At 43.8% G+C, this 23,714-nt stretch overlaps 1 protein-coding gene across 1 annotated transcript in view; it reads left to right on the top strand.

Moving 5' to 3' along the window:
* The window catches only part of LOC143297634 (uncharacterized), a 37,176-nt gene extending 23,676 nt beyond the window's left edge, over positions 1-13,500 (top strand). Inside the window, exons 2-12 of the mRNA XM_076610052.1 lie at positions 877-1,720; positions 3,618-3,864; positions 5,395-5,623; positions 6,123-6,270; positions 6,923-7,043; positions 8,290-8,367; positions 8,954-9,054; positions 9,803-9,895; positions 10,821-10,897; positions 11,465-11,563; positions 13,391-13,500. Coding sequence (XP_076466167.1) covers positions 877-1,720; positions 3,618-3,864; positions 5,395-5,623; positions 6,123-6,270; positions 6,923-7,043; positions 8,290-8,367; positions 8,954-9,054; positions 9,803-9,895; positions 10,821-10,897; positions 11,465-11,563; positions 13,391-13,463 — 2,110 coding nt within the window. The 3' untranslated portion in view covers positions 13,464-13,500. The remainder of the gene's footprint in view (positions 1-876; positions 1,721-3,617; positions 3,865-5,394; positions 5,624-6,122; positions 6,271-6,922; positions 7,044-8,289; positions 8,368-8,953; positions 9,055-9,802; positions 9,896-10,820; positions 10,898-11,464; positions 11,564-13,390) is intronic.
* The last annotated feature ends 10,214 nt before the right edge of the window (positions 13,501-23,714 follow it).

Genomic DNA, 23,714 nt, shown 5'->3' with positions numbered 1-23,714 from the left:
CGCGTGTGTTGGTGTCTACATGTATGTGTGGTAATGTAAACAACTTGGGTTTTGATATGTGATGCATCTTTGCGATGATCAGTGTGAATGTGTCATACACCTTCGTGATTATAATCAACTTGCATCCGTGTGTCACAGTCGATTCCCGGCGACCAGAAAACCATCGATTGTGTAGAATTCGCTCTTTGCATAATATTTTTGTCTCCATTCTCTGCTTATTGTTGTCAGGCGTGGTTTTGAGTTATTACAGACAGTGTAGTGAGAGCTGTCTGGTTTCTCCACTGCAGTGGGAATTCATTCACAGCTTTGTCTTTTGTGAGGGACTGTGACTAGGAGGCAGGATTGCACTGGCTTTAGTGCTGCAGCCTTAGTGGCTAGTTGGCCTTTGGGGACCAACCCAACGCCGACTATCCTGAGGCTGTCTTGTCCGAGAGGGTTGGGATGTAACTCGGACAAGACACTGTCCACTTTAATCAAATTGGAGCATTCCGGACAGCAGTTGCTTCCTCTTCTGTTCTGATGGCCCATAGTTGGACATGACTGACTATCATACAGTGTAGTGGGCAGAGAATTGGGATGTGATCTGGGTCTTAAGACACTCTCCACTATGATCAAATTCTAGTAGTCCGGGACAGCAGTTGCATCCTCTGCTGTTCTAATGGCCCATAGTTGGACACGACCGTGACTATCATACAGTGTAGTGGGTAGAGAGTGGTGTGTGTGAGTGTGAAGTGAGGCGTGGGACAGGACAACAATGTCCGACAGTTGGAACGCTCTGGTGACCTCCCTTCTTATGTTGGCTTACCCCCTGTTCCTGGCCCTGTGTCTGTGGTCTGTGTGTCTCACCGGCAAACTCTCTTCTCTTCCTCCCCCCAGGCTCGCCGCTGACCTCTCCCCGGATGACTCAGAGGATTCCACCGTCTCCTCTTCTTCCTCCTCCTCTTCCTCATCCGCCGAGGAAGAGGAGGAGGCGAAGCTGAGGGCCTTCGATGACAACAAGGTGTCCTCCTCCTCCGCCCCCGCCTCCCTCCCGCCCTCCGGAGCCTGTCCCTGCCCCGTCCCTTCCAAAACCGCCAGGGACATCTACAACCAGGGCCACGTCCCTGACAACCAGGGCAACAGCGTCACCTGCACCAACACCTCCCCCTCAGCCACATCTTCCCCCTCCCCCGTGCCTCCCAGAACAGCGGAGACCTTCCCCGCCCAGGAGCAGCGGGGGGCCTGTCGGTGGAACGCAGAGCTCAACTCCAACCTGACCACAGAGTACATCACCTCCACTACCCAGCCCTCCACCACCGCCACAGCACGCCCTCTCTCCCCCCCACCCTATGAGCGCGACACGGCCACCTTAGCCCACGGCACCAAACGAAGGGCAGACGACTCCTCCTCCGCCGCTACCACCCCGCCCTCTTCCCTCCCCTCCACCCCTCCGGTCCAAGAGCCGAGATGCTTCAAAGCCCCAGAAGGACGCGGAGGGAGCGTTAGCGATGGCGACGATGACGACGACGATAACGAGAGTGTGGAGGACGTGTCCATCTCTCACATCGTCCCCATGTGTCCCCCCACCCCTTCCCCGCCCAGCTCCACCTCTTCCCCCGCCCCCAGGGGGAGGGCGGTGGTGGTGGCGGCGGAGGAGACGGGAGGGGCGTCTGGCAGTTCCCCTGACTGTGAGCCCGGCATGGGGGGCAAGACGTCCGGCCTGCGTCTGGAGGGGCAGCGGGTGAGTACCCCTGTGGTGCCTCGTGCAGGTGGTTTAGGTTGGTGTATAAGGTGCATGGGGCAAGTACCCCTCTTGTTATGTAGGGTCCATGGGGCAAGTACCCTTCTTACATAGGTTGCGTGGTGTAAGTACACCTCTGGTCTCTGGTCAGGTGGTCTGGGTTGGTGTAAAGGGTGCATGGGGCAAGTACCCCTCTGGTTGCTAGTGTAGGTGGTCTGGGATTGTACAAAGGGTGCATGGGACAAATATCCCGTTGGTCCATTGCACAGGTGGTCCGGGTTGGTTTAAAGGGTGCATGGGGCATGTACCCCTCTTTCATACAGGGCGCATGATGTGAGTAGGTATGTGTGGGTCGTTGGGATAATTGAGCAAGTACCCCATTCGTCAATAATAGAGCTATAGGGGTATGTGCGGGTCATTGTGTGCTTAGGCCAAGTACCCCGTTTGTCTTAACATAGATGGTGTGGATGGGTATGTGGATGTGGATGGGTATGTGCGGGTCAAGGGATGCATAGGACTGTACCCGTTTGTCTATGATACAGGGAATGTGGGTGGGTATGGGCGGGGCATATGGTGCGCAGGGCATGTATCCAGTTGATCAATAATGCAGGTAGTGTGGGTGGGTATAAAATATGGGGATTATAAGGTTAGTACCCCCGTGGTCCATAATGCAGGTGGTGTGGGTGGATATGTGCGGTGCATTGGGCAAAATACCCTGTCTGTCTATAGTACAGGAGTTGTGGGTGGGAATGTGTGGGGCGTAGGGTGTGTAGGGCATGTACCCCGTTGCTCCATGATACGGGTGGTGTGTATGGGTATGGTGTACGGCTAGGGTATAGTGTGTGCACGGTTAAAGAAGGACTTCTCCATCACAGCATTGCGACTTCTGGCATCCAGTCTTTTTGGGGCACTGTAAACGCTGTTTATATTGCGGACACTCAAGAGTGTGAACAGCTGTTGATGACACTGTAAGATGTGTGTTCGTTCTCCCTCTTCTTCTTCCCGCGTCGACTTCGCCTCGAGTGCATCATGTTTTTGTTCGTTTGTTTGTTTGTTTTTGGCGTCCATTCTCTCTGGAGCCTGGTTGATCATGCATTTTGTGTCAAAACATTCACTGAGTGTGAACAGCTGTTTAACAAGAGCATGTGTTTTGGGTGCTAATCTCTTGAACGTAGAATCAGGACATATGATCAGACATTCTGGTGGCGAGTATGATGCATAATATTCTAAATATTTAGCACGTTGATATTTTTTGTTGTGAATAATTTTTGTTGTTGTTGTATGGCTAGTCACCGGATTTGGGGCTTCTTATACTGTCTCGTGCTGTCATGACTTCAGTGAGTTCCTCTAGACAGCTCTTCTCATGTGGACTACTATTTGGTGTTCAGCTTTAGAGTATAATACATTTCTTTAGGTTAACACTGGATATATACTCTCAAAGTCAATGCCCATTTACCAATAGGATTCTCTAAGTGTCCTAACTCCGGATTTCATTGCACACATGTTCACTTCAACAGTTTTAGCACACTTGTTCCTACTCATGTTATGACTAAGTAATACTTGACCATCAAATCCCAGTGAAATCAAGGCTGGTCGTTTGACTGTTAAACTGCGTATAAACAAGCAGAAAATAGGATACAACGCTGGAACAATTCCCCGGGATGACTTTACTGGTAAAGTCTGAGCGAGGTTCGAATATTTTCCAGAACCTTTTTTGTTGTTGTAAGATTTGTTATTGTGATCAAGGCTATAATTTGAAGAACTCCCCGGGCCACTTTAATGGCAAAGGTTGTGCAAGGTTCGAATATTTTCGAGAACCTTTTTTTGTAAGTTTTGTTTGTGAGCACGGCTGTCATCCACAAAATGCAAAATCTAACTCTCCTGTGACTCCTTTCAGCGCACCAGATACCAAGGCCCCTACACGCTAGCCTGTGATGTCACCCCCTCTCCCATGCAGGAACACGTCACTCTGGCTTCCACCATCACCGGATCCGGAAGTCGCGTCAGCAGTCACGTGACCGCCGCCCCCACGTGCACCAGCACGTGCAGCGCCACGTCCGGCGGCGTCAGCAGTGTCCACAGCAGTCAGTTGAAGGTGCCGCGTCGGCCACGGAAACTGCCCGAGATACCCAGAAAACATCAGGGTAGGGGAGCATGCATCCACGCACACACGCACGCACACACACACACACACACACACACACACACGCACACACACACGCACACACGCGGACACACACGCGCGCGCGCGCGCGCGCGCACACACACACACACACACACACACACACGCAAGGTAGTCAGAAAGTATATTTGACACACACACACACATACACACACACACACACACACACACACACGCACGCACGCACGCACGCAAAGTAGTCAGAAAGTATATTTGACACACACACACGCACGCGCGCGCACGCACAAACACACACACACACACACGCACGCAAGGTAGTCAGAAAGTATATTTCACACACACACACACACACGCGCGCATGCACGCATGCACGCACACGCACGCACGCAAGGTAGTCAGAAAGTATATTTGATGGAAAATTGGAATCTATTGCTGTGCCAGACACAAAATATATCTTTCAAGAAAACCGACAAAATGAGAGAGAGAGAGAGAGAGAGAGAGAGAGAGAGAGAGATGAATGAATGAATGAATGAATTTTTATTTTTGATAGTGATAGTCTAAGCAAGTCATGCATGTTTTTTTTTTCTCTTCTGTCAAGCCCTTGAAAGGGGAAAGTCTGGGAAAATGTAATATATATATAGAGAGAGAGAATGAAAAACGATGACAAAAAATACCATCATTCATCGATCCATTCATTCATACATCCCTTCACTCATGCATTCCTTCATCCATACATTTCTTCATTCCAAGGAGCAAGGTGGCGGAATGGTTAAGACCAATATCTGCCAATACAGTGACCTTGAGAGTCTGCGTTCGAATCCCGCTCTTGCCTTTTCTCCCAAGTTTGGAAAATCAAACTGAGCGTCTGTCTCGTCATTCGGATGAGATGGTAAACCGAGGTCCCGTGCATAGCATGTACTTGCCGCACTGAAACGACCACAACAACAGTTTCAGTTTCAGTAGCTCAAGGAGGCGTCACTGCGTTCGGACAGATCCATATACGCTACACCACATCTGCCAAGCAGATGCCTGACCAGCAGCGTAACCCAACGCGCTTTGTCAGGCCTTGAGAAAAAATAAATAAAAGAAAAGAAAAGAAAAGAACAGAAAATGAATAAATAAATAAATAAATAATAATAATATAATTAAAAATAAAATAAATAATAATAATAATAATACTAATGAAAATAAAATAGCAACAAACAAACAAACAAAAAATCACATGGCAACAGCCATAGCAACAAAAGGGTTGACCCCTGGCAAAAGTCTGGAGATGAAACTTACTCTGATATGTACACAAATATACAGGCCTGCACTCTAGGCCTGACTTAGCGCGTTGGGATACTGATCGACGTTGCTGGTCGTTAGGCATCTGCCTAGCAGATGTGGTGTAGGCGTAGATGGATATCATTGTCCGAATGCAGTGACGCCTCCTTGAGAAACTGGAAACTGAAACTAAACACCCCCCCCCTACCCCCCTCGCCAACCCCCACACCCCCTATCTCCCCAAACAACAACAACCTCATTCCAGGTCTGGCCACAGCCTCATCCACCCACGTTCGCTCCATCTTTGACGAGATCCAAGAGGCCCTCATCAAGGAGGCCAGTGACGAAGTCTTCCACCCCTCCTCCTCCTCATCTGCCCACGAGGTGAATGCGGCCCAGCAGTATCCGTACATACACAAACACGTGGCCCACCTCTTCGATAAGAAACGTCTGCTGATTGGCTACGCCTCCTCCTCTTCTGGCCCCACCACCAGGTCTGTGTGTGTGGCGGCTTGTGATTGGTGGGGGTATTTTTTGGTCACGTCTCGTGTTGGGTGGTGTTTTTTGATTGGCTTTGTGTTTTGTTGTTGTTGGCTTGTTTGGTTTGGTTGATTGGAAGACCGTGGTTTTAAAAAAAAAATTTTCTCTTTTTTTAATGATTGGTTGGTTTATTGTTTAATTGACTTGCGTGTGCGTGCGCATGTGTGTGTTAAACAAAATACCATGAGTACTGTGTGCAATTCGCAAATTGTACAGAATGGACAAACTACTCACTACTACTACTACAACGACGACGACGATGACGATGCTGATGATCTTGACGACAACGATGATGATCAGTGATGATGATGATAACGATGATGATGACGATGATGGTTACAACTCCTTATGTACGACGACGACGATGATGATGACATGACGACGATGATGATGACGACGACGACGACGATGATAACGATGATGATGATGATGACGACGACACACACCACGCAGGAGCCGTGAAGCCAGCCAGTCCTCAGTGGTGTCTGGCCGGAGCCGTACCGTCAGCACGTCCTCCGTGTTATCCGAGGCCGGAGCAGCCGCCAGTGTGGAGGAGGAGGAGGAGGAGGAGGTAGAGGCCCAGGCCCCCAGCAGCAGCCAGGCCTCCTGCAGGCCTCCACCACGCCCCTCCCCGCCCACCTCCCTCCCTTCCTGCTCCTCCTTCACCCCCTCCTCCTTCGTATCCTCCTCCTCCTCTTCCTCCTCCTCTCACGCAGTGCGCGGTGGGCACGGTCATCAGCATCAACAGCAACAGCCACGTCGGCGGAAAAACTCGGATGGCGGTGGTGAGTTTGTGTGTGCGGGGGCTGGGGGGTGATGTGGGGTGGTGGGGAGGAAGGGGTGTGGTGTAGTGGGGATGTGTGTGTGTGTGTGTGTGTGTGTGTGTGTGTGTGTGTGTGTGTGTGTGTGTCTTATTCTCATTCTGCTTCTTCTTCTTCATCTTCCTCTCTCTCTGCCCCCTTTTCCCATTTCCATTGTCTTTGTCTCACTCTTTTCGCCTTTTTCTCCTCTCAGTCTTTTTCTCTCTCACTCCATCACTCCCTCCCTACACACAAACACACACACACACATACTCTCTCTCTTTCACACACAGACACACACACACACACACACACACACACACACACACACACACACCTCACTCCCTTGTCATGGACAACTTTTTTTTCTTTAAAAAAAAAGTTTTATCCGTGGGGTTATTTTCGGCAGGGGGTGGACGGCAGAGGATGCCCAGTGTGTGCGGACCATACCAGGACGTGGAGGTCACCCACAGGGGAATGCACCGCTTCATCCCGCGACACGCCGACGAGGTGCATGTGGGCATCGGAGACCCCCTCCACGTCATCAGGGAGTACGACGACCTCTGGTGTGAAGGTCAGTCAGTCAGATAGGTCATAGGTCACAGTTCACCAGGGTTGGAGTGGTGTTGTTTGTTTTGCTGAGATGAGTGATCATTGCTGAGTGCGCTAAGCTTGCGTTGGTGTTGTTTTCTTTCCCGAAGTGTGTGGCAATTCCATTAGATTTTGGAACGTTCTTCAGCACTGCAGTGATTACTCATGCAACCCTGCCCAGTGCGATGTATATATATATATATATATATATATATATATATATATATATATATATATATATATATATATTTGTGTGTGTGTGTGAGAGAGAGAGAGAGAGAGAGAGAGAGAGAGATGATGATGATGATGATGTTTTACTGAAGAAACACATAAGCTTCATTTCAATGGGGAGTTGGGGAATAGGTTATTCAGCGTTAAAAAAAAAAAGAGAAAAAGAAAAGAAATCATTTTCAAGTAGACAGACATTGTCATGAAGCGTAGCAAAGGATAATTCACACTAACATCACGAGTATCAGAATGGAATGCTGGATGCAACTTGGAAGCCAACTTCGGCGTGTACGCTCAGAGCGCAGTTTAAAAACTATACAGAAAGCGAGAAAGCTTTGACACGGTCTCGTCGTCATCAGCTCCCATCAGTGCAGGCAATTTATGAGTCTCGGACTCATCCGGAAAGAACTCGTTGCGTAAAGCTACATAAGCTGAACAGACAAACAAAACATGGTTTTCGTCTTCGATTTCAAGCTGAGAGAGAGAGAGAGAGAGAGTCCCCAGTGTGAATAGATTTAAACGAAAATGATGTGTATTCATTCTAAGGAATCACTGTTTTGAATCGGCTTGCTCATGTGAAAAAGCTTGGTCTGAATCTTCTACGGCGATGATGGTGATGATGATGATGATGATGGGGATGATAACCACGACAATATCAATGTAATTCAGTTATGTTATTGTGATTTAAAGACATCACTTTCGTCGCAGGTATCCTCATCATGATATCATCTATCTGAAGACGAGATGATGACGATGGTGATGGAAATGATGATGATGATGATGACTGTTGTGACAATGGTGACAGTAACGTTGATAATGATGGTGGGTGACATGACGATTATGATATATTTCGACGATGAATGAGTAGGCGGATGATAATGAACTGGAAGACGACAGTGATGATAAAGACGATGACGATGAAGATGACAACAAGCAACGACAAGTGATGTCAATAATGATGGCTACGATGATGATGATGATGATGACGGTGACTGTTGCAGGCATCAACCTCAGGTCTGGAGAGAGGGGAATCTTCCCCGCCATGTACGCCAATGACCTCACCTTTCTGGAGGACTCCGGTAAGTAGGTTGTCACGGAACATTTATTTGGTTTGGGTTGAAGTTGCTGTAAAAAGACACTTCGCATCCGAGGATAATGATGTGCATTGATACGGGACTAAGGGAGAGCAGGCAGAACGGAGTCACATGTCAAAGCTTCTAGAAGGCACGAAGTCAGAGACACAAACTCTTTTCAGTATTCAAAATTACACACACACACACACACACACACACTACAATAGACGGAGGGGGTGCATAGCGACATACATCTCCTCACAACGAAACACAGCACAACACAATCACAGCCCAAAGTGAACTAATACTGTAAGAAAAGCAGCTGTGAACAGCACTAGACCGCAGAGCTGAAAAATTTCTATCAGTTTTCTGGGAGATCACCCAGCTCAACACAGCACAGGGCAGCAAAACAAAACGCAATACAGGACGACACAAAACAGCGCGACACAGCACAGCACAACCCAAGACTGACTGAACATGAACAAACCGGTGACAATACAACAAAACACAACAAAGAAGGTGGAAAAAAAAAAGAAAAAGAAAACTTCTGTATGACGTCAGCAAAGCTGATGATGTGATGACGTTGTCACAGACGGAGATGACGAACACTGGAAGTTCACCATGAGGTTTCTGGGAGCAGTGGAAGTGACGTCATCTAGTGGCGACTTTGCTCTGTGTCAAGCCATCAATAAGGTATTCTATTCAGCAAAGAGGCGTTGCTGAAGATATGAATATAACATTGAAGACTTTTGTGATGATGATGATGATGATGGTGGTGGTGGTGGTGGTGGTGGTGGTGATGATGATGCACGTCGTATATACAAAGTAGAGAGAGAGAGAGAGAGAGAGCCCATTTTTTGTTGCTGTGGTTTGTTATATTTCAGCCATTTGCCTTCTACATATCTTCCACTTCATTATATATATATATATATATATATATATATATATATATATCTTCCACTTCATTATATATATATATATATATATATATATATATATATATATATAAATTCAATACATTTACTGGTTTATTTTGTTTAATTACATTTATTTTTCATCTCATGATCATAAGATTTTATTACAGGCTTTCAAGACCCTGATCAGCCTGTTGGGTTTATGCACAGGTCAGACAGCTGGGGTGGCGGTCATTGCATGAGCGAACTTAGCAGCACCGGCTAAGTTTGCTTATCTTTGAGCGTATTCCCAACTAACTCCACGACACAGTAAATTCCATAGACTTAGGAACTGACATGACATTCTTAACTCTAGTCTAAGCAAACTTAGCGCTGCAAAAGATCATCTCGTGCAACCCGGTCATGCTCCTTATGTGTGTGTGTGTGTGTGTGTGTGTATATATATATATATTTTTTTTTTCTTTTCTTTTCTTTTTTTCCTTTGAAACTGAAGCTGAAACTGTGTGTATTGGGTGTCCTGCATGCAGGTAGCGCAGCAGGGTCGAGTCAAAGCGGCCTCCCTGTGCACATTGGAGATTAACCAGTACGGGATCAGGATGATCGACAAGAGCAAGGAGGGAGTAAGTGCTCTGTCTGTCTGTCTGTCTGTCTGTCTCTGTCTCTGTCTGTGTCATTCTCTGTCTCTGTCTGTGTGTTTCTGTCTCTGTCTGTGTGTTTCTGTCTCTGTCTGTGTCATTCTCTGTCTCTGTCTGTGTCATTCTCTGTCTCTGTCTGTGTGTTTCTGTCTCTGTCTGTGTGTTTCTGTCTCTGTCTGTCTGTCTGTTTCTGTCTCTCTGTGTGTCCTTCTCACTCTCTGTCTCTGTCTGTCCATCTGTTTGTCTGTCTGTTTGTCTGTCTCTCTGTTTCAGTCTCTGTTTTTCTCTCTGTCAGTCTCTCTCTGTGCCTCTTTGTCGCTTTCTGTCTGCCTGTCTGTCTGTCTGTTTCTCTCTCTCGCTCTGTCTCTCTGTCGCTCTGTTCTCATTAGTTGTCGATAAATTATGGTTTTAGTCCTTCTTCTAATTCCATTCATTCTTCTCCTGTCCCACTCTCTTTTTTTTTTCGTCTTCCTCCTCCGCTTTCAGCTTCTACTCTTCAACTTCCCCATTTTCTCCACCTGTTCTTTCTTCTTTCTTATTCTCTCACCCCCCCCCCCCCACCAACCCCCCACACACTCTTTCCGTTTGTACTTTCTCATCTCTTCATCTCCTCTTCTTTCTTCTCCTTCTCATCCTCCTCATTCTTCTCCTACTCCCCTATGTATCCTAATTGAAGATATTTTCCCACGTGCAGCCTGTTCGCACAAGTGCATGCAAACACACATACACAGACACGCACAGACACACACAGACACAAACACAGACACACAGACACAGACACAGACACACACACACACACACACACACACACACACACACACACACACACACACACAGAGACACGTTATTCATATCATCCATCAGCAGTTATTGATGTGTGTTGTCGCTTTGTTTTACTTCCTCCTCTCAGCACGAGAGCCAAAAGTTCAGCAATTTCTTCGCCCTGAAGAACATCTCCTTCTGTGGAACTCACCCCAACAATAACAGGTATACAAGCTGTCATCACCGATAATCATAGTAATGATCATGATGATATCGATAATGATAATGATATGCGGTATTTTTTGTATAGCATAGACTCTTCATACTGTGGGCTCTTAAGCGCCTGCGTTTATTGGAGCGATACACTACAACAGTGGATACAGAAGCTGTCATCCTTTTTTTTTTTTAAATACTACCACTTCTACTACTATACTACAACTAATGATGATGATAATTATGATACTTGTATGGCGCAACATCCCGATATGAAAATGGGCTCCAGCCACCTCCCATAAAATAATACACATACAATTGTACATAGTGGCATAGGAAAGTAGATGAAGACATTCGAGAAAAATAATTCGATATGTATACCAAAACAGTTATACCGACTGCAAATATTAACAAATAATCATACTTTAAAAGCACAAAATATGCCTCACACACAAATACACACACAGAGACAGAGACACAGACACACACAGACACACACACACACACACACACACACACACACACACAGACCAGAAACAAACCAATGTAACCTACTAAACTGTAATATGGCCTATTCAGGTATTTCGCCTTCATCACCAAGCACCCAAGAGAACTCCGCTTTGCTTGCCACGTCTTCCACAGTGACCGCTCCACTCACAGAGCCAGAGACGCCCTGGGGTGAGTAGCAGGGCTTTCCGATGTGCCCATGGCCCAAGGGATTGAGATCGTGTGTGTGTGTGTGTGTGTGTGTGTGTGTGTGTGTGTGTGTGTGTGTGTGTGTGTGTTGCTTGCCACGTCCTCCACAGTGACTACTCCACTCACAGACCCAGAGACGCCCTGGGGTGAGTAGCAGGGCTTTCCGATGTGCCCATGGCCCAAGGGATTGAGATCGTGAGTGTGTGTGTGTGTGTGTGTGTGTGTGTGTGTGTGTGTGTTGCTTGCCACGTCCTCCACAGTGACTACTCCACTCACAGACCCAGGGACGCCCTGAGGTGAGTAGTGGGTCTTTCCGATGTTCCCATGGCCCGAGTGGGGGGAAGATTAGGGATGGAGATAGTGTGTGTGTGTGTGTGTGTGTGTGTGTGTGTGTGTGTGTGTGTGTGTGTGTGTGTGTTTACTGTAATTACTATATTCATCATTTGCGTTATTAGTTTAGTCGTGTCCTTTACCACCATCTGAATTTGTTGGAATGGAGACAAGCATTTACCAAAAGTAGACATCTTCTCCAAGCTGGATGCTGGCGCAAGGAACATCAGAAGACATCTGTCTAATACGCTTCAAGGAGCTGCCCTAAAAGCTTCCCTCAGAGTCTGCAGCACTGTCATCCTCGGGTTGGAAACCCTCGTGAGTGATGGGAGCACCTGGCGCCAAGAGACTTCTGGCTTTTGAAGAGAGACGTATTCAGAACCTCGACCAGAAGCGATACTCCTGCAAAGCGTGGAGACGAGAAGTATCATTTGCTGTTGTCTCCCCACAGTGCGGCCGCATTTGTGAGTCAGCCTTTGAGTAACGTTCTGATCTCCTCCGTAGCCACTGACGTCTTCATCATTCGCGATGGACTTCCATGACGTGACATTGCCACCATCGTGGTTATTGTCGTCATCGTCGTTACCAGCATCAACATCGTTGTCGTTGTCGACGTTTACATCATCAACCTTTTCGTTATCAGCAGCAGTTCCAGCAGTACCAGCACCAGCTCTTCTTTCTCCCCACTACTCCAATATGAAATGGATGAAAAGAATCCTGTCTTATAGTTGACTAAATTTGAATACTAAGGAATGTTCCTGACATTATTTCCCTTGTCGTCATTACATCATTTCCTGTTGACAAGAGAGACTTGTCTTCCATTCAGTATGATAACGTTGTGTTTTTGTTTTGTTTTGTTGTTGTTTTGTTTTTACTAGGAAGATTTTTATCAAACGCTGCTTTTATCTATTTGTAAGGAATGCTTGCAATATATGAAATCAGTTCTGAACTGATCTGTTTATTGATTAAAAAAAAAAGCCTCCACCACTTCTTCTCGATATTAACGAGAAAATCATTGAGATGGAAACCAAGGACTGGGAGGAACAGTTGGACAGGTAACTGTAGACACACTCTTCAGCCCCAAATCTTGCCAACGATTGTTACATTCTTCTTTTAGAAAAGGATAAACTGTATAATCTATATTCTGCAGGCAAGAACATTCGACTGAACTCTGAGCTAATCTGAGCTATTGAATGCCAAGAATAATGACAATTTTTTGTGCGTTGTGGTCAGTAAAAATGTTAAACGTGTTTTGTTTTGTTTTTTAATTTGTTGTTGTTTTGTTTGTTGTTGCAACACATGCCCCCCTTGCCCCAACAGGGGTGACTGGGTAGTAAATCTTCAAAATCAAAACTCTTTAATTTTGTGTGTGTGTGTGTGTGTGTGTGTGTGTGTGTGTGTGTGTGTGTTTGCGCGCGCGTATATGTATGCGTGTGGGCGTGCGCATGTGTGTTGTTGTTGTTGTTGTTGTTGTTGCAGTAACGCATTCAAGAGGTTTTACCAGGAGTACATGGCCTTCACCCACCCGACCGAAGACATCTGGATGGAGTAGAACTGATATGTCACTTGCCTCGCTTCGCGTCTTCTCGGGACTTTGACACTGAGAGAACAACACTGACACCGTGTGACGCTGACCAGGAGAGAAGGGAGGCCACAGTGTGAACAGACCAGTCTGTTTGGGGATTACATTGTGAACAGACTGGTCTGTTGGTGGGGGGGGGGGGGGACCAATAGTGTACAAACCGACAGACAGGTCTGTTGGGAACCACTGTGTAAACAGACCGGTTCGATGAGAACCACATTGTGAACAGACCAGTCTGTTGGGGACCACAGTGTGAACAGACCAGTCTGTTGGGGACCACAGTGTGAACAGACCAGTCTGTTGGGGAACCACAATGTGAACAGACCTGTCTGTTGGGGACCACAATGTGAACAGACCTGTCTGATGGGGAACCACAATGTGAACAGACCAGTCTGTTGGGGACCACAGTGTGAACAGACCAGTCTGTTGGGGACCACAGTGTGAACAGACCAGTCTGTTGGGGAACCACAATGTGAACAGACCTGTCTGATGGGGACCACAGTGTGAACAGACCGGTGTGTTGGGGACCACAGTGTGAACAGACCTGTCTGATGGGGACCACAGTGTGAACAGACCTGTCTGATGGGGACCACAGTGTGAACAGACCTGTCTGATGGGGACCACAGTGTGAACAGACCTGTCTGATGGGGGACCACAATGTGAACAGACCGGTGTGATGGGGTACCACAGCATAAATGGACAGGTCTGTTGGGAACCACATTGTAAATAGACCAGTGTGAACAGACCGGTCTGTTGGGGACCAGATTGTAAATAGACCGGTCTTTTTGAAACCAGTGTGAACAGACCTGTCTGATGGGGACCACATTGTGAACAGACTGGTCTGTTTGAGACCACATTGTGAACAGACTGGTCTTTCTGAGACCTCAGGGTAAACAGACCTGTCTGTTTGGGACATGTGTTGTGAACAGACGAGTCTGTTTGAGAGCACAGTGTGAACAGGCATGTGTGCTGGGGACCACAGTGTTCATGTCAGTGATATTCTATACCCCCCTTCCAACCCCCTAGTAAAACCATTCAGTTTTGAGAACCAGTTTTCTTTACTTTTTTTTTCTTCTTTAAATTAGAAGTCATGTGTTTTGTATGAATCACACTGTGAAAAACTACTGCATATTACAAAATACCGTCAAAAAAATCCGATTAATGGTGGGATCATTTAACAGAAACGGTATTTGATCGAACTGTGATTTCACACAAACTAATCTTTGACAATGACGATGTGTTCATGTTTCCGCAGAACAGATCAAAATGTTGATATTATGTTTGCTATATTTGTTTGCATGATTCGGTTGATATGCTGACGTCACCAACAAGAAGCGCAGGCTGAGGTCATGTTCAAGAACACTCACGGAAATTGTATGTAACTTCAGCAGAGGTCATGGAACGAGCTCCGTGTTTATAATTATTCATTTCTGACACGAATTTCATGACTTGATGACATTCCTGGCTGTGTGGTCTTGGTTGGATGCACAAAAACAACAACAACAACAACAACAACAACAACAACAACTGTTGAATAAGAAAGGGAGTATGAAAATGTGTTTGATGTGTAGACTGCTCGAAGCAAAATACGAACAGTGCGTTCTGTGTCTGTGTGTACGCGCGCGAGCGTTTGTGTGTGTGTGTGTGTGTGTGTGTGTGTGTGTGCATGGGCGCGTGCGTGCGTGCGTGTGTATTAATATCTATCTATCTGTCTGTCTTGAGTATATATATATATATATATATATATATATATATATATATATATATATATATATATATATATATATATATTATGTCAAACATATGTTCAGAAATTACCCTTCTGACCGTTGTGTTACACCATACTGACAGCAGAGCAGGAGCACCATTGGGGTGCATAAAAAAACAACTCTTGTCTCCAGCTGCACTGATTGCTGCTGTGCTCAAAGGAAATATATATGTGAAAACTGCCTTCAAACCACGACAGCTGACTGTTAATTGTTTGGCGGAATATAGATATTTGTATTTTTTAAAAATGACTAGGAGTTAATCCTTTTTTTTTTCTTTAGGGTGGTGGCGTAGGTGGGGGAGGGAGGAACGAGCGCAAGATGGGGGTTGGGGCGTGGAGGATGACGTCCAGGTGCAGAGCACTTCCTTAGTGGGAACTCGGCTAGCTGTGCTCACGTCATATAAATATGTCATCACGCGAACTCTGCGTCATGATAGGAACTCTTCGTTATAACATGAGCTCTACGTCATTGAAGGAACTCTACGTCATCACGTGAAACTCTACATCATCATATGAACCCTACATCATGACATGAACCCTACGTCTTTAAAGGAAGTCTGCGTCATCACGTGAACTCTGCGTCATCACATGAACTTGTCATCTTTGTCAGCACTTCAGCCCAACGTTATCATCACACGGACCCCAGCTTCATTGTGACATGAACTTCACGTCACCATTTTAAACTTATGCCATCGCACATACCTCCGCCAAAATCTGTTGTCTGTTGACTAGAAAAAATACCAATGGTAATGTTGCTCATGGAAAATGAATGTGTCATCATGATAACGATTTAATAGAGCCAATGAAAACTGTGAAAGGGCATTCGGAACCAGAACATTGGAATGTGTAAATGGTCTGAAGAAAACGCGTGGACTTGTAAGAACGGAACTCCTAACTGACTGACTATTGGGTCAAACAACGGTGGGTTCGGACCATTTCCATTTCTACGTCATCTCCAAAACTGTTGAGCCGTGTGAGGTTTGGTAGTTAACGTAAAGGGACCAGCCTGGGGCTGAGCAACTCGGTGTCCCTTTTTAGGGCTTGGTAGCTGTTCGTGCGAACCCATAATTATTCGCAGAAACGTTTGTTTTTGGTTTTTTTGTGTGTGTTTTTTTCCCCTCCATGTTTATCAGCATGTTGTGGTAACAAACATGAATATGTTATGGAAACAAACACGAATATGGTATCATGTATTTATTGCTTAGTGTTGTGGGGATCTGGGGTTTTCAGCTTCTCTTGGGTTTAAGGGAGAGAAAAGTCGGGTTCATAGCCGTCGCTCGTGCTGCTTTTACGACAGGCTATAAACATACCTCAGAGCAGTATTGACATTTTATAGTTTGTTTTTTTTGTTTTTGTTTTTTTGTTAGTGCACACACACACGCACACCCACACACACACACGCACGCACGCACACACACACACACACGCATGAACGCACGCACGCGCACATTCTGTGCACATCACAATCCACGCACCCCTCACCACCAATCCATTCAACAGGAGCTACGAAGCGTTCTGACCTCGGTTACTGCCCTTAGAGGTCTGATCCATTCTGTTTCTTGCTCTTCAGTTTTCAGCAACGTTGTTTCAAAAGCACAACCCCGTGCAATTTATATTTGTTTGTCTTTATGTTTTTGCAGACAGAATTCTGAACTATGTCGTTCGCTGAACTCTGAACTTTGTCGTGCATTGAACTCTGAACTGTATCGTTCACTGAACTCTGAACTGTGTCATGCACTGAACTCTGTCGGGCACAACACGTGCGCTGAACTCTGAAACCTGTCGTTCACTGAACTCTGAACTTTGTCGTGCACTGAACTCTGAACTGGGTCGTTCACTGAACCCTGAACTATGTCGTGTACTGAACTCTGTCGTGCACAACACGTGCACTGAACTCTGAAACCTGAGGTTCACTGAACTCTGAACTGTGTCGTGCACTGAACTCTGAACTATGTCGTGTAGTGAATCATGAACAATATAGATCGTTCGCTGAACTATGTCGTTCAGTGAATCTGAGCTATGTTGCTCATTGAAGTCTGAACTATGTCGTGCACTGAACTCTGAATAATGTCGTGCACTGAACTCTGAGCAATGTCGTTCACTTAACTCTGATCAATGTCAATCGTTCACTGAACTCTGAACTATGTTGCTCATTTAACTCTGAACTGCGTCGTGCACTGAACTCTGAACAATATCGATAGTTCACTGAACTCTGAACTATGTCGTTCACTGAACTCTAAACTGTGTAGTTCAATATGAAGTATGAACTGTGTCATTCACTGAACTGAGGAAGGTCGCCCCTAGACCCTACCCCCACGATTTATGAACCCTCTCTCCAACCATCCTCATTTTCTAAAAGAGTGTGGAGTACGGGTTTTTGTTATTATTATTTTTTTTTTAGTAGTAGTAGTATTAGTGTTATTAGTATTATTTTGGTTTTTATTTTCATTTTTATATATCTTTTTATTTATTCATTTATTTTTTGTAACAAAGAGTACAAGTATATTTCAGCAGAACTGGTGCTATTCGTATTCACCACTGCTGATGATATTCATCAAAACGAATTCAAGTACAAAGAGCACAGAGTTCGTCATCATCAGCGATAAGTGAATTTAATTTCTCGTATAAAACACATAAACAGTGCACAAGAACCAGTCGTTCAATGTAAAATGGTTACTTGGAAGTAAACCCTTCATACTGTGATCACAGTCACACATGATTATATAGAGGATAGGCTTAACATATCATGCTATAATTAAACATAGTCGTATGATAACAACAGGTCATTCAACAGTATATTGAATAATGGTGTCACATTACACACACATGTACACTTGCAAACATTTTATATCATTGATTATATAGTTGTTTAGGAAGCTGGATAAACTGTTGGTATGAAGCTACATTTACGTTTTACATTTGACGTTTTTGAACTCTTGTTGTGATATTGTCTCTGCAGGATCAGTGCCGTTCAGTTTGTATTTGTGGAACAGGAATGTTGTGAATATTGCTGGATATATTGTTTTAGATAGCTCCATGGATAAACTTTATTAAGAAGGAAGATGAGCTGATCATGTATAAAATGTGTTCATAATGATATCGTCTACCGTGTAATTCATCTATGTTGGTTGCTCATAGGTGTGTGTGTGTGTGTGCGTGTGTGTGTGTGTGCGTGTGTGTGTGTGTGTGTGTGTGTGTGTGTGTGTGTGTGACGCTGGGGAGATGCTTGACTTTAAAATGACAAAGATATAATGCTGAAAAGAATTGAAGAGATAGATTTCGTTCTCTTGTTATACGTATACATGTATACTTTGATTGCCAGATTTCTTTCAAAACTACTGTTGTGTTCAAATGTATATGGAGATATACTGGGCTACAATGTAAAATAAAGGTATATATCACACTTTCGCATAGACTAGTCTTTATTCATTGATACTTTTTAGTTCATTTACTTAATAGTAAATGTACATTATCATTCAATCTACAATTGCTTGTCTGCTGTATTTTGTCTTGTTGAACGAAGTCATGACATCCTCACACTGAATACTGATTGTGTACTGTATTATTGTAGCCATCGTGTTAGAGATTTCTTGAAAGTAAGTAATTTGATGAACCAAAATCTACGGGGTCAGAAAAAAAAAATAAGATGAAGGATTTTAACGTTTTCGCTTCTTTGTTTCCTTTCACAATAAAATGACGTGTCGGTCTTAAGTTAAAGTAATGTGGCATAATTTCCTTTACTTAAAATGAAGCATCACACCACTGATTTAAAACCACGTGTCACATAGTTACTTGACGTGACTGAAATATTTATAAGCAGTTACTGATGTAGTAGTAAATTCAGTTGGTTTTCAAAAGAAATGCTGATACAGATGCACATGATGTGGCTGAAGACTGCGCATGCACTGGGAGAAAAAACAATCAAACAAATAAAAATAAGGAGAAGAAAATGAAGAATGATACCCAACATCGTCTTAATTGGTATTTATAATGCGCTCTGCCTCCTTAGCAAAGGATCAGTATGGGGAAAGAAATGGTTGAAAAAAGAAAAGATAAAGAAAAAAGGGCAATGTACTCGAGACTTACCAGCAAGACAAAACACTTGACACACGACACTTCATTGCCTTCGGATTAGTAAGCTATGAAATCAAAGGGGAAAATTTGAATATAATGTTACATACATGTCGCTTCACAAAAGGAAATAAATAAATATTATTTCCCGGGTTTTAATAAACACTGGCAAGTGTATTTGTTAGAACAAGCCAGACCAACAGTGGCCCAAGAAGATAAAAGACTAAATAATGTCCATTGGAATTTCATTGGTGGTCAGTGGTAATGAAATGTACATGTAGATCCTTTGGACAGCATCCTTCTTTGGTTTAGTTTTAGTGGATGTAGCTTATCCCCCGCCCCACCGGCCCCCTCACCCCCATTCTATTGTACTGTGTCAAATACAGCATTGCCTGCAAGAGTCGCACAGGTTTTCCCTTTGTTTCCCATTACATGATTTATTTTTGCATTGCATCTGTCAGACTGTCGATATTGATGATGTACTGAACATATTTTTCGCCATGGTTGTTTACTCGATCTCTGTTCATAAACTTTCATCTTGTTTTCCTGTCATAAAATCAAGGATCGCACGTAGTAACTGAGCATTGTTTATTTCATCATCACTTATTTGAATAATTAGATGAATTTCCTTTTGTCGTCGTTGTCTTTGGAGATTCTGTCGATTATTTTAATAATATTCAACTTTTTTTTTCTTAAATGAATGCCCCCCTTTTCCATTTTTAATCCATTCAAACGTTCATCTATGAATACCTCTTTTCCATTTTTATTCAATTCTAATGTTTTCATGAATGCCCAATTTCCATTTTAATCAATTCAGATATTTTTTGACATTCCATTTCCATTTTAGTCCATTCAGATTTGATTTTTTGTGGATGCCCCTTTTCCATTTTTAATCCATTCTTTATTTCTTTTCTTTTTTTGTTTTTATGAATGTCCGATTTCCGTTTATATTCCATTCAAATGTTTTGTTTCTTTATAAATACACTTGTTCAATTTTAACCCATTCAAATGCTATTGGTTTTTTTGTTTGTTTGTTTGTTTTGTTTTTGTTGTTGTTGTTGTTGGTTTTTTTATATATAAATAAATGCCCCCTTTCCATTTTCCGTACATTCAAGTGTGATCAGTTATTTAAGGATTTGGGTACAGTACTGCTGTTATTGTCATGCATGGGTGGTTTGGTTTTGTTGTGAAATCGGTATTTTCTGCTCCTGGGATAAGGTTGTGGTTGGCAGGGATACAAACCACGTCCCCCAAATGTAACGATCGTGCTGGGAACTCTTGATAGGCATTGTTTCATGACTCAAGCTTTTCCTTTGCTTCACATGCTGTCGTTTGATTCATTGGTTCATGTATGGGGTAGTTTTGATACATGGGTTCTTGTATACTGTAGTTTGATGTTTAGTTTGATACTTATGTTCCACTGTGGTGTAGTTTGGTGCGTAGGGGATTCCTGTGTGATGTAGTTTGATGTTTTAGTTTGATACTTATGTTCCACTATGGTGTAGTTTGGTGCGTAGGGGATTCCTGTGTGATGTAGTTTGATACATAGGTTCCTGTGTGGAGTAGTGTGATACGTACCTACGCTGTTGTATATCACATAGATTCATGTATGCCGTCGTTCGATCCATGAACTCTTGTTTCAATGAAGTTTATTGTTGTTTCAGGAATATTTATTATCAGTCATTGATTATCCTAGTTCTCCAGAAACGAAAAAAAAAATTTAATATGGATGTTTTGATTGATTATCCTAGTTTTCCAGAAACGAAATATGGATGTTTCTTTTCCTTTTTCTTTCCCCTTTTTAATAAAATATATTTTGTTCCTGTTTAAGTCTTGTAATTTTAACCATTCGTTATGGGTTTCTCATTGCTGTTGTTGCTGCCCAGAATAGCATATTCGTTGTTGTCATAGTTTTCCACAGGCGAAATATGGATATTTCTTTTCTCTTTTTTTATGATATATAAATTATGTGTTGTTTTTTTTCTTCAATTCTGTTATTCAGCCGTTCGTCACGGGTTTGTCATTGCTGTTATCGCTGTCTAGAATAACATTCGTTGAGTTGTCTGTCTTTCATGTCAGTGACGTCAGATACCCCGATGCTGATCTCAAGAAAAGCAAACAGACCCACTGCCAGACCCATTGTAGCAGGCAGGCTGCAGTCAACAAGTTGTAGCTGGTGTCCTTGTGTATGTTTTTTTTTAGTATTATTTTCAGGATATACTATGATATGATTATGTTGTCTGTGACCATCATCGTGTTCGTCTCTCTCTCTCTGTCTCGTACTATGATGAGCACACACACACACACACACACACACACACACACACACACACACACATCTGTCTATCTATATCCATCAAAATATAGCTTTCTCATTCCATGCTGAGAGTACACCTCTCTCTCTCTCTCTCTCTTTCTCTCTCAGGTCATGTCTAAAATCATGATCCTCGAATATAAGAAAACGTTCTGAGTTCTCTCTCTCTCTGTCTCTCTCTCACTGTCTGTCTGTCTGTCTGTTTCTCTCTCTCAGGCCATATCTAAAATCATGATCCTCGAATATAAGAAAACGTTCTGTGTTCTCTCTCTCTCTCTGTCTCTCTCTCTCTCAGGGCATGTCTAAAATCTTAATCCTTGAATAAAAAAACGTTGAGTTTCTCTCTCTCTCTCTCTCGTTCCAAGATAAGCTAGTTGAATCGGTGCTGTTGCTTCCTTTCATGGAATACCATTCACTTGACCCGTTCTTCATTTGCTCCCCTGAACCCTGTGTATTCGGTCTGACTGCTTTCGCTGCACGGCTACACGGTCGAGGTGATTTTGGTTTCTTTGGTTCCGCTTATATATATATATATATATATATATATATATATATATATATATATATATATATATATATATACGCACATACACACGTGTGTGTGTGTGTGTGTGTGAGGCGGATATGGTGTAATGGGACAGGACACAGTTGACATAGATTCTTTTTGTCTTCCCTGATTCTGTCAACTGTGTGTGGGATTAGAAAGTAAAGCACCCCACCCTCCTGTAAAAAAAAAAAGGAAAAAAAAAGAAGAGAGAGACAAGGGGTTGTGGTGGAAAATGATTCAACCATCACTTCAAAAAGTCTTTTTCTGGCCAAGAAGGAGCCGATCCACCAATCTTGATTAATATTTCAAACAACCTAGGATGTTCTCTCCACCCCTCCCCTCTCCTCCTTTCTCTCTCTCTCTGTTTTTACACAGGTGTTAATAATCAAACCTGATGCCACGCAAAATATTGATACTGACATTCTCCCAGTTTGATGTTCCCCGTGATGTCAGGTGCTGTGGAGATGTTCTGTGTATTAACTTGTCTAGAAATTTCTCTAGCGATCCTTGTGGTCTGTCGGACCGAGTGGTTAAAGCGTTGGATTTTCAGTCCGAGGGTTCGTATCCCGGTCAAGGCACTTGGTAGGTTAGGTACGGAGATTTTTTCCCTATTTCCTAGACCAGCAGATGTGAAGACCTGTCAGTGCCTGATCCCCATTAAAGACCCTGTTATCTATCCGAGCATAGGTGTGTAATGGAAACAGGAAAATGCCAAGCATGCACACGCCCGACAACGGTGTATGGTTGCCTACATGGGATGTTAAAATTGGTAGCACACGTGAAAAAGCCATCTCGGTCGTTCGCAGAGGGGACGTGGGAGAGTTAAAGCCCATGAACCCAGAAGAAGAAGAAAAGATGTGTTGCGTTATGTGATCAGTAGACGCAAGTCCTCCGTCTCATTCCGCGTCAGCTTGACGGGCTGTGACCATTGGGTTAAAATTTAATGTACACCACTGTTTACGTGTTAGAGAAAAAAAAAAATATGACGCCGTGGCAGAATCGTTTTGTCTTTGTCGTTCTCCTTTCCATTACACGTAAAATGAACAAAGAATAAGGCCAGAACAACCGATTTAAAAAAAAAAAAAAAAAAAGCACTGAGAGTTACCACTTTTCGCCATTTCCATTACACGACCAACATCAACTAGCTGATGAATCTGTCGTGGTTAATGCAAACAGGGTATGTTCGTGTGTGCACAACCCCACCGAACGCTGTCATTGATTACAGAATCTTTCACGCGCGGATGTATGTGTGAATGTGTGTCTTCATGTTTTACATTTATTTGCTTATTTATCATCATTGTTGTCTTCTTTCTTTCTTTATTACTACTACTACTACCTTTTTATATTATAATTATTATTTATTTATTTATGTACGCTTATCTGTTATTTATTCACCTTTTTTTTCTCAAGGCCTGACTAAGCGCGTTGGGTTACGCTGCTGATCAGGCATCTGCTTGGCAGATGTGGTGTAGCGTATATGGATTTGTCCGAACGCAGTGACGCCTCCTTGAGCTACTGAAA

This window comes from Babylonia areolata, chromosome 23 (genome assembly GCF_041734735.1).
Source record: "Babylonia areolata isolate BAREFJ2019XMU chromosome 23, ASM4173473v1, whole genome shotgun sequence".
Taxonomy (NCBI): domain Eukaryota; kingdom Metazoa; phylum Mollusca; class Gastropoda; order Neogastropoda; family Buccinidae; genus Babylonia; species Babylonia areolata.
The sequence above is the reverse complement of the archived record's forward strand: the minus strand, read 5'-3'. Positions and strand labels throughout refer to the sequence as shown.